At 46.1% G+C, this 11,571-nt stretch overlaps 1 protein-coding gene across 1 annotated transcript; it reads left to right on the top strand.

The window, feature by feature from the left end:
- The first annotated feature begins 15 nt into the window (after nt 1-15).
- PHB2 (prohibitin 2) lies at nt 16-6,432 on the top strand. Its single transcript, XM_080343649.1, has 9 exons — nt 16-264; nt 335-419; nt 498-577; nt 694-878; nt 2,960-3,089; nt 3,554-3,657; nt 4,064-4,141; nt 4,699-5,022; nt 5,845-6,432. Exons 1-8 carry the CDS (start codon nt 138-140, stop codon nt 4,777-4,779), a joined length of 870 nt encoding a protein of 289 aa, XP_080199775.1. The 5' UTR covers nt 16-137; the 3' UTR covers nt 4,780-5,022; nt 5,845-6,432.
- The last annotated feature ends 5,139 nt before the right edge of the window (nt 6,433-11,571 follow it).

The following is an 11,571-nucleotide window of genomic DNA, read 5'->3' on the forward strand; positions in this document are numbered from 1 at the left end:
GATGGTAGCGTGACGGTGCCGGAAGCCGGCTGGGAGCGGGGAGGGGCAGCGGCGCTTCCTGCGCCGGGGTTTCCCGCCGGAGCGCCTTGGTGGCGGCAGCTTCCGGTGTCCTTCCCGGCGGGGCGCGCGGCGCGGCCATGGCGCAGAACCTGAAGGACCTGGCGGGGCGGCTGCCGGCCGGGCCGCGGGGCGTTGGCACCGCCCTCAAGCTGCTGCTGGGCGCCGGCGCCCTGGCCTACGGCGTCCGCGAGTCCGTCTTCATCGGTGAGTCCCCCCTTCCCCCGCGCCTCGGTGCCTCCGCCGTCCGCGCTGACTATGCTGCTTCTCCCCACAGTGGAAGGCGGGCAGCGGGCCATCTTCTTCAACCGCATCGGCGGCGTCCAGCAGGACACCATCCTCGCCGAGGGGCTGCACTTCAGGTAGGGCCCAGATCCCCCGCCCCAGCGCGGGCCGGCGTAGCCGCTGCCCCTGCGTAACGCGCTTCCCGCCCCTGGCAGGATCCCCTGGTTCCAGTACCCCATCATCTACGACATTCGAGCCCGGCCGCGGAAAATCTCTTCCCCCACCGGCTCCAAAGGTGAGAGCGGCCCCGCAGGCCGAGGCACGGGGTCCAGGCAGCACCCGCGGGACGGAGGGGGCGGGGCGGGATTCGGGCTGCGGGCCTGGCCCTGCTCGCATCTCTCTGCTCTTCAGATTTGCAGATGGTCAACATTTCACTGCGTGTTCTTACACGCCCCAACGCTGCGGAGCTGCCCAGCATGTACCAGCGCCTGGGCCTGGACTATGAGGAGCGAGTTCTGCCTTCCATTGTTAATGAAGTGCTCAAGAGTGTGGTAGCCAAGTTTAATGCTTCACAACTCATCACTCAGAGAGCCCAGGTAACCTTTTCTGGAGAAGACTTGCACTTAGACTGCAAGGCAATAATGAAACTGTGGAGATGGGGAATGTTTTAACAGATGAACTGTAGATGTATTAGGTCAGTAGATGGTGCATCCGAACGGGGGGGCATGGGACTGTGTCCCGCTTTCAGTTTCATTCCGATATAGATACAGACACTAAGGCTGTACGGTTAGCTTCTGAGTAGAAAACTGGATTCGTTGGCATACAAAGCATGAAACTGTACCATAACGTTGTGGTAGGGTAGAAAGACCTGATTTATATCCTATTCCACAGGCAACAGTAGAACTGGCTTTAAAAAAATTATTAGCTGCCCCTTCATGGGTCTCAGGAGAGCTGCGAGAACAAATTAAACAGTTTTAAAGGATCTGAAAAGTGAGGTGGATAAGTGATTATGGGTACAAACCGGAACACAGGAGGTTCCACTTAAATACGAGAAGAAATTTCTTGGCGAGGGTGACAGAGCACTGGAATGGGCTGCCCAGGGAGGTTGTGGAGTCTCCTGCTCTGGAGACATTCAAAACCCACCTGGACACATTCCTGTATAACCTCATCCAGGTGTTCCTGCTCCGGCGGGGGGATTGGACTGGATGATCTTTCGAGGTCCCTTCCAATCCTTAACATTCTGTGATTCTGTGATTATCAAAGCAGTAAACTTTCAGTAATGGGTGCTACAGAAGGGCAGCAGCTGTTTCTGTTTAGAAAAATATTAGAGAGTAATTTGGTCAGGTGGCAAAATAATGTAAATATTTAGTTTATAAAAGCCTGTACCTGAAAGTTTCTGTTCCAATGATTGCCAGGGATTCTGAGAATATCTGTTACCTGTCACAGCTGAGGGAGAGAAAAGTTGCTGGTCTTTTAAAAAGCTTCAGAAGAGATCTTTCATGAGACTATTAAGAGTACAAGTTGTGAGAAAAGTTAAATACAAAGTATCTCTTAACTAGTTGCAGATCTATGACAAAAAAGCAAATAGTGGAACTAAGTGCCCAGGTCTCGTGAGAACTGGTCTATAGCAGGGGCTTCAGGGTTTTGTGCCAGGCCATGTGCTGTGCACTGAAGGGGTTTATTAATGACCTTGTATAAAAGGAGTGGACATGGAGGATGTGACAGCAAAGAAACAAATATCTGCAAGGAATTTAGGTTTAATGGAAGTAAAGACGACTTGGATATCTCTGAAATTTCTGAACAAACTGACTTTAATTTGCCTTCTTGTGATATATTCATCTACTGTTCGTTACTGTGAAGTGGTGCATATTGAAGTGGTTGATAATCGGAAGATAATGAGGTGACTTTAGTTACATGCTTGCAGTTCACTTGGTAAAGGATTCTGGCATCATTTTAGAATTCTGTTCAGAAATGGCTGCAATAAAAGCAGAAGCAAATGCTAGACTGGTCAAGGATGTGATACTGTGGTAATGATTTCTGTTTAAGTAAATATTTAGTGCAGGACTTGTCAGCCTGTCTGAAAAAGGTTAAAGGTGAGTCAGAAATGAGTGGAGTAAATCAAAAGATCTACCAACAACACTTGTGCAAAAAGACAAAAGAGATGGAGTAACCGCACTAGACGAGTAGCTACAGTAATTAAGAGATGTGATATGTCTACAGTGTATAGCAGCAGAGAGTGGTAATTTTTATTTTCTTAATCTGAATACAAATATGAGGAGACAGTCAAACTGCAGTGACAGATTCAAAATGGAGGAGGAAACAGTTTTTGCAAAAATGTGTAGGAATCATGGAACTAGATGTGATAGAATATGAAAGCAAAAAACTTCAAGACCATTTTATTTTTGCACTACTAGTTGTACAGTTAAGTAATAACTATAAGCTGTAGTGTAGTTTTGAAAATGTGGTATGTAGCTGTGGATATGCAGTGCTATTTAGAGATGGCAGATTCAGAGATAGTAGGTATTCGTGTCCATGGTTCAGGGTTTGTTTTAGGTAATGTCTCTCTTGGGCCTTAAGTGAATGAACTGTGAAGAGCAGTTGTACTTCACTTCTGGAGTACACAGGAAGTGAGAAACAGCTTGTATTTTGTTCTCTTTTTGCTATATTTGGGTTTCAGGTGTCTCTGCTCATTAGGCGAGAGCTGACAGAGCGAGCCAAGGATTTCAGCCTCATCCTGGATGATGTGGCTATCACAGAGCTGAGTTTCAGTCGTGAATACACAGCAGCTGTGGAGGCCAAGCAAGTGGGTGAGTTCAATTTGTGCCTGGAAAGGGTGAATTGCCTTTGCATTTTCATTGAATTATTAAACAACGAAGCAGAATTTGGGCCAGCATCATTGCTTTTGCACTGATACAGCTGTAGAGTTAGAAATCTCAGCTGCCTTAGAAATTGAGCTAAACAGGTTATTTCACAAAGTATTATCAGAAAACTCTGTGTCATAGCTACAGGGATAGATCATCAGAGGGACTGAGTTCCCAAGACTGTAGGCTTCCTTGTCACACTGGAACTCTTACCACTTTGTGTGGGGTCTGGATGCTGTTGGTTTTATTTAAGAAAAAGTAAAGTACACTTAGACACATTTCTTAATTGTGAATTTTGCCCCAGAATGCTATCAGTTATTTTGGAAGCGAGCCTCCAGGCCTGTAGGGTTCTGGTGGAGGGCTCGGAAAATGGAATCTGTTTTCAGTACTGTTGACCACGCTTTCCACAGCCCAGCAGGAGGCACAGCGCGCGCAATTTCTGGTGGAGAAGGCCAAACAGGAGCAGAAGCAGAAGATTGTTCAGGCTGAAGGAGAAGCTACAGCTGCCAAGATGATATCCTGCTTTGGGAGATTTTGTGGGATGTGGCTTGTGAGCTTGACAGTCCTGAGCACCTATCACATTGGGCTCATGCTTAGGAGACTGTTATGAGATGATAGCTTCAGGGAGGTCACCGTCATTTTTTGTTTCCTCTACAATTGGCTGGAGTGAGGTTACAGGTCAGAGCAGAGAAGGCCATGAGCCTTCACTCCCTGTTGTAAGCTTTAACTTTTATTGGCTGTGTGTGACCATCATCCATAATTTTGTTATTGATTTGAGGAAGTTAAAATATGCCTGCCCAAATGCCCAGGTTATTGGGATGGAGTTTGTTAAGGTATTTGATGATATGGCTTGGGTAGAATTCCACGAGGGTAGGTAGCTTCTGTTAGCAGGTTCTTCCTTAACTTTTGCTCCCCTGTACCTCGGTGAAGCTCTCAGCAGGAATCCAGGCTACATCAAGCTACGTAAGATCCGAGCTGCTCAAAACATCTCAAAAACGGTGAGCAATGAGGCACAGTATTTCCTTTGTCCTTCTGCAGTCTTTGTGCTGCCCTCCCAGCCTAGTGGCCATATGATGAATTTAAGGCGAATGTGACTTGCCCTGTCCTGATCTTTGTTCCCACTCAGCCCTTCGTGGCTCAAGTAGAGCTTAAGATTTAGTTTGCAATGATCGGCAATTAGATGTGAGGCTAGGAGTTCATGCTCTACATAAGGCAAGGCCAGATCGACATCAGATTCCATCACCCACACTCAGCTGCAGCCACCAAAAGCTCCTGGTTCCCTGCAGGCTGAGAAGAGGGAACAGAAAACTGTGAGATCAAAGGTCTGTCTGACAGGGGAGAGATTGAGCACTTCTTTTAGGAAGTCTGATGGCACTGGGATGGGAAGTCAGGAAGTTAGAGTTGTTTTGGGAAATTGCATTGATTTAACTGAGATCCTAAGTCAACAAAACGAGAGTGTTGTATCTGGAGGGAGAGAGAGGTTCTTTTTCAGTGCTGTTCCTCCGTGTGCATTTATAGTCCTTTATGGCATCTTTGTAATTGATTTGTTTTTCAGATTGCTGGCTCACAAAACCGTGTGTATCTCACAGCAGATAACTTGGTACTGAACCTGCAGGATGAGGGCTTCACCAGGTAAAGGGGCCAGATGGCTGGATTTCTCTGCTCCCTACCTGTGAAGCTGGTCCCCCCTTTCTGGAGCTCTCTCAGGATCTTTTATCTGGAGAGGAGCATGATGCCAGAGGACACAGCCAAGTAGGGAGCAGTCTTACTTACTGTGGAAATTGAGATTGTTGTTAAATGTAATCAGTTTACTCTTGTGTTTTATTTTATTTTTTTCCTTTTCCTCCTCCTTACTGCATCTCCTGACACACAGAGGAAGGTAAGGCACTGTTTATTTTAATCCATTTTTTCAGTACTTGGAACAAGGGTGTTGATGTTTGGTGCCTGGGATGTTTCTGCCTTGGGCATTTCTGGCTGCAGGAAGTTTGTTCCATCTCTTTCTCAGTTTCCATTTGTGATGTGAAGCTTGAAGCCTTCCTTGTAGAGGCCACACAAGCATCTACAGGAAGTAGGAGATACTCAGTAATTGAAGCTCTGTTTGTGTCCCATAAGGACCCCTGTATGGGGAAGGCAGAGGTAACTGAGGAGCACCCTCTGATCTGTCCTGCCTATACAGGGACAGATTAGAGGACATACAAATGCAGGATCGCATTTACAGCAAAGAAGGCTGTTCTTTCAAAGAGGGCATTTGGATGATGGTAGGAATTTGTGTTCCTTTGGGTTAATGAGCTCTAGGAAAGATGCTCTTGTTACTCCCCAAAAGCTGTCCAGCCTGTGCTAGAAAACTCTATTCCCTGCTTTCTGAGCTGGCAGGAGTTTGTTTACTGGACAAGGCAGTGCCTGCTGAGATAATAGCATGCAGCTAAAAGCTTATATTCCTTAGAATGAAGAAAGGAAGCCAGAGCTGGTTCATTTTCTGTGGGATCTGTGACTGTAAGACCGTTCTTCCTTACCTCTGACCAGATCCTGTCTTATTCATCCCAGAAGACTTACGGGGCTTTGAAAAAACTACCTAGTAGGAGGGACTTGAAGTCCACATCCTTTGGATGTAACACCCCACACCTGCAAGTCTATAGTGAGGGTCTGGTTCAGCTTTGTTTGTGCTTTCTGGACTAATGACTCACTTCTGTCTTGCTTTCAGTGACAGTCTCCTGCTCAAACAAGGGAAGAAATGAAAGAAACTAAAGCATCTTAGAACCACTGGCGCTGACCAGCAGAAGATAGGAGTGAGGAACTTTGAAGTCCCTCTGCTAGTATTGTTTGCCCTCACTTTAAAGTTGTTAATCCAGAAGCCAGATATGGATCCCATGCCCCTGCTCCATCTGTGGTGATCCAGTTATGGGATTGGGCTCTGCCACTAGGCAGCTGTAATCCCTTTCTCACCCCACCAGTTTAAACCTGGGGAGGGGGGAAGGGTGCTTACTGGTATTAAACCATGTGGATATAGTAACTCACCTCTAATCTTCATTAATTTTTAGATTTCGGTAGGGTAAAATCAGTTTTGGTTTGTTGGGATTTTTGGCCAAGTGAGGGAATTCTGCTGCCATCAGTACCAGATGTTTTTTCTAGTAAATTTTGTCTCTCTTTCACTCTTGATCCCAAGAGAACCCTGGGACTAAGTTCAGGACAATGTAATTCATTGGGTGCCTGTCACTGCTGGAATATCTGTGTCACTCTCTGCTCAGTGATTCTTTCAAACATTTATAAAAATTAAAACCCCTGAAATTTATACTGTGTCTAAGTGTGCTTAGTGCCAGAAATAGAGGTTATTTTGCATAGCGGGCAGTGGAACAGAGCTTTTATGTGGTTGAAGGCAGAATCAGGATGTTGTTGGGAAAGAAGGGAAATGCCCTCCTGTTCACACGGAGGTCACTGGGTGGGAAGAAAAAGAGCAGGTGTGGATGCTCATACAGGGCTGATCAGAGCTGTTTTCTTAGCTGCCTGTAGACGATAAAGGTGAGTATAGGTTTACCTGCTTTTCCATGTCACAGCAGCATGTATGTATTGTGTCCTGACATCCATTGTTACATCTTGTTTTATTTTTCTTCCTGCTTTTCTGGCCAAAAGTATAGGAGAAGTCTTCCTCCACTGACTAAACTGTCTTCCGTACTTGGGCTTTTAAGGCAACTTTTTTTCTATTTCAGGGGCTCATTTTTTCCCTGTCTCACTGGGCTGCCCTACACCAGACTTAAGACTTGAAGATTTCACAGAATTGTAGAATCGTAAAATATTCTGAGTTGGAAGGGACCCACAAGGATCATCGAGTCCAACTCCTCACTGCTCCCAGGGCAACCCAAAAATTAAACTGTGGATAAGAGTGTTGTCTAAAAGCATCTTGAACATAGGCTTGGGGCCATGACCCTGGGAAGCTTGACAACCCTCTCAGTGAATCTGTGATGCAGCTTTAAGCCATTCCCTTGTTTTCTGGTGCTGGACACCAAATCAGCACAGCACCTACTCTCTGTTTCCCCTCATGAGGAAGCTGTAGACAGCAGTGAGGTCAGCCCTCAGGTTCCTCTAAGCTGAACAAACTTATATCCTCAGGTGCTCCTTGTAAGTCATGCCCTCTTTCACCGTCTTTGTTGCTCTCCTTTGGGCACATATTTTTATATCTTTTCTACATAGTGGAGCCCAAAACTGTACGCAGTACTCAGGGTGAGGCTCGACCAATGCTGAGTATAGTGGGACCACTGCTGCTTTTGGCCAGTTGACTATACTGTGCCTAGTGCATCCCGAGATTATGTTGGCCCTTTTGCCTGCTAGGACAGGTTGACTCTTCGATCTTGCCATCAACCAAAATGCCCAGATCCCTTTCTGCAGAGCTACACTCCCACCTGTTGTCCCCCAGTATACTCAGCTCCTGTGTCTAGGTCATTGATAAGAGCTTTGAAGAGAACTGGCCCTAAAAATGAGCTCTGGGGAACACTGCTAGTGACTGGCCACCAGCTGGATGTTATCCCATTTACTGCAAGTCTTTGAGCCTGACCCATCAGCCAATTGTTCAGCCATTGTATTGTGTGGATGTCTAGCTGTGTGCTTGACATTGTCCAGAAGGGTACTATGAGAGACAGTATCAAGAGCTTTGCTAAAATAAAACCCACATCTGCTGCCTTCTCTTTGTATACTAGGCATGTGACCTTGTCATGAAAGATTGTTAGTAAGGCAGGACTTTCCCTTCGTGAACCCATGTTGGCTTTGACCAATGACTGCATTGTTTTTCAAAACAGATCCTAGAATAATCTCTATAATTTTACCAGGCACCAGATTGAGACTGACAGGCCTGTAATTACCGGGGCTGTCTTGCCCGTCTTGAAAATTTGGGTGACATTTTCCAGCTTCCGGTCAACTGGGACCTCTCTAGGTTCCCAAGGCTGTTGATAAATAACTGAGAAAGGTCTCACAATAACATTGGCAAACTCTTCAGTACCCTGGGATGAATCCCCTCAGGTCCCATGGACTTTCTGTGCATTCAGTTGCAGCAGCAAATTCTGTGTAAGTTCAAAGTCAACTGGGAGCTTATCCCTCCCCTTTTTGTGGTCCTCCAACCCAGGGCTCTGAACATCAGTGTTAAAGACAGATGTGAAGAAAGCATTGAATGACTCTGGTTTATCTTCATCCCTGTTTGGGGATGGGGTGACCAACCTCATCAAGTACTGGACAAATGTTTTCTTTAGTCTTCCTTTTGCTATTAACATACTTTAAAAAGCCTTTTTTTCTTACCCACCATAGTACTGGCCAGTTTCAACTCCAGCTGAGCTTGAGCCATACAAATTTTCTCCCTATAGTGGCAAATATCATGTCTGCAATCCTGTGTAGCTTGTTCTTGCTTTCTAAGTTAATACTCTCTCATTTTCCTTCTAGTTTGTTGAAGGAGATCCCTATTCAGCCAAGGCAGCCTTCTGCCTCGCTTGTCTTCAGGCACGTGGAAATTGTCTGCTCCTGTGCTCTTGAAAGAAGGCTCTTAAAAAGTGACCAGTGTTTATGGACCCTAATATCCTCAAAAGCAGATACCCAGAGGACCCTACTAAGTAGTTCCTCAAGCAGCCTCAATTCTGCTCCCCTAAAATCCAGGGTAGTAGCTGGCAATTTTTCCTCATACCACCAAAGATCTTAACTGTTTCATGATCATGATGGCCTAGACAGACACCCCTGAGACTATCTGTTTACAGCCAATCATCTCTATTTGCAAACAGCTCCAACTTAGGCACTCCAATGAAGAGGGGAGACCTTTAGGGACCTCTTACACAGGTGAAGCAGAGCACAACCTATTTAAAGGAACATAAAATCTATGAATTCCTAGTTTTACAACTCACTATTGCTGGAAATCAGAGCCATAACTAATACCTGTCTCTTGACTTGCAACATCAAGGAAGCACCAATTTTTTGAACCAGCTTTGAAAACACATTCCCAAATAGCCACCTGTAACAAAAATATCTGTATGTCTAAGTGCCTAAGTGTAAAGCAGAGCAGACTACAGTGCCACATTTCTTGACATATAATCATGACAGTTCTTGTTCAATCTGCAGACAGTGGATATTATGGCCACATAAAGCTCTGGAGTCTAAAACAAAAGCAGGTGTTTCCTGAGAGTAGGTCTTCAGACCCATGGCTTATAAGAGGGTGTCAGGCAGCATTCAGGTGTGAAACACAATACACCTCCACTCATCTTTCAGCTTTACTTCTCTGCCCAGTGTTTCCTTCCATGATCTCTTTTCTGCCTTTTCTTCTCTTGGCAGCAGAGCTGCAAAACCAGCTAGTAAATGCACATGTGTTGTCTCACAGGCTGAGGGAAGCTGAAGTCCAGCACATGGAAAAGAGGATCTGCCCATGACGTATCATCTGTCTATCTTCTGAACGCTCCCAACCAAATTCCTTGCCATGTCAAATGACAGAAAGCAGTGTCCTTCCTCCCAATATCTCTGGTATGTCTTTATTCCCAGGCAGCTTCCTCAGCCATGTGCTCCAGAACCAGCTGCTGAACTCAAAAAGATGGGATTGTTGCTGTGGCATTGTTTCTGCCTTTACTCGCTTGAGGCAGAGTTTGCAGCTCAGAAGGAGCAGAAACCCCTTAGTATGCACAGGACGGCATGTGGCACTCATCCTTGGTGCTGTGATTTGTCCCTCATAAGCTTGCCTGTCGCCTAGACATAGAGTGAAAGCTGGTTTTTTTTCTAACAGGATGAGAGTTTTTTTCATCCTGGAAGTATATTATTGCTGTACCTGTGCCATGCATCATTGGCTTGGGGAACACTGTTCTCTGTGTTAATGTGGCTGAAATTACTATAGCATTCGTAGAGCCTGTCCACTCCTTTGTACGCTGTCCAGCTTCGCCTTGGCTCTGTCTATGCATTTGGCACCAGACCAAAGCAGGGAATGTAGCTGAAGTTATCTAAATCACCCTGCCCATCATCTTGCCACAGCCTTGCTGATGGGGTTCCTGCTCCCATGTGCAAAGTGCATGAGTGTGAGCACATCCACTGGCAGGTGGCAGGGTTATAGGGATGCAGTGTCTGCTTCTAGTTGGTTTCTACAAGCTGATAGCTGCTTTACCTTGCTGGCTCTCAGGCAGGTGTGTTGCCTTGCAGGCACATTGTTCCATGTAGCTTGTAATACAGCAGCAATAGCCAGAGTTCAAGGTACATCACGTTCCTTCTCCTTTCTGCCCCTTCCCCCGTCTGGCTGGGTTTGTGCTTTAGACTGAGAGCAGAGGGCCTTAGGGTCCCCACACCAAAGCAAGAGACAATTAGAGATGGCCTTTTGACGTGCTCAGCATGGTCCCATGTCAGGCAGCTGATAGTGATTGATTGTACAGGGCCCTCTAATGCCATTATCTGCCCACAGAAGGCCTAGATGTGTCTCAGACCAGATAAACCTTCCAGATTTCCAAGCATTCTTGTTCTGGGTTCTAGGTCACTTTGTGACCTAGTTCAGGCTTTTCCCTAAGTGGCATGGAGCTCTTCCTGCCATCAGCTCTAACCAGGTCCTAGTCGAGGACACCTAAGCCATCTTTTTCTTTGAGTATTAAATGCCCGCAGCCTCAGCAGTACTTGTACCTGTAAATTAAGGATCCCCTAGCATGTTCTCTGTGGTCTAGGTGAACTGCCACAGAAAGATTCAGGTCTGCACTCCTTAGCTGTGGCTTTTCCACACTCTCTCAGCATTCTCCCAAATGGGTTCCTGGGTACAGTTCACAGGCTGAGGCTTAGCTTTAACTGGTAAGACTTTAAAACATGCTGAGTCCCATTCTGACACCACCAAGGATATAAATAATGGTGGGAAAAGACCTCTGGCAGTCTTTAGTCCAGGCTGCTGCTGTGTCACTATTATTATACAATACCAGGTCAGATCAGCTGTGGCTTTGCCCATTCAATTGTTGAAAGCCTGCATCTGTTTGAATGCTGTCTGGTAAAAGCAGTCTTAGTGGTCAACCTGAACCTCCCAAGCTGCAATCTGGGACCACTGCCTCTGGTTTTAGTATCTGCCACTACCATCATCTTCATACCATTCCTCCGTGTAGCTGTAGATGAGAGTAGCTTAACCTTCAGCCTCCTCTTAATAAGCCTGAACAATCCAGCTCACTTAGCCCCTCCTTGTAGGTGACTGATAAGTATCAGTGAAGCCACAATATGGCCATGCTCTGATCTACCTTCTCCATAAATATGAAGTTTCAGCTCTAGCAAGTGGTACCCAGGAAGGAGCAGTCAGGGACTACACTGATTGCTGAAGCAGCCCTTATGACTTACCCTCCATCTCAGGTTGGACACCACCAAAGACAGATGAAACAATGACTAATGAATGATTTGGAAACATGAAGATGACTTTTCCAAATGCCAAAATTTAAGTGCAAAAGCATGTGTCTGCGTTTGA

This window comes from Nesoenas mayeri, assembly GCF_963082525.1.
Source record: "Nesoenas mayeri genome assembly, chromosome: 1".
Classification (NCBI taxonomy): domain Eukaryota; kingdom Metazoa; phylum Chordata; class Aves; order Columbiformes; family Columbidae; genus Nesoenas; species Nesoenas mayeri.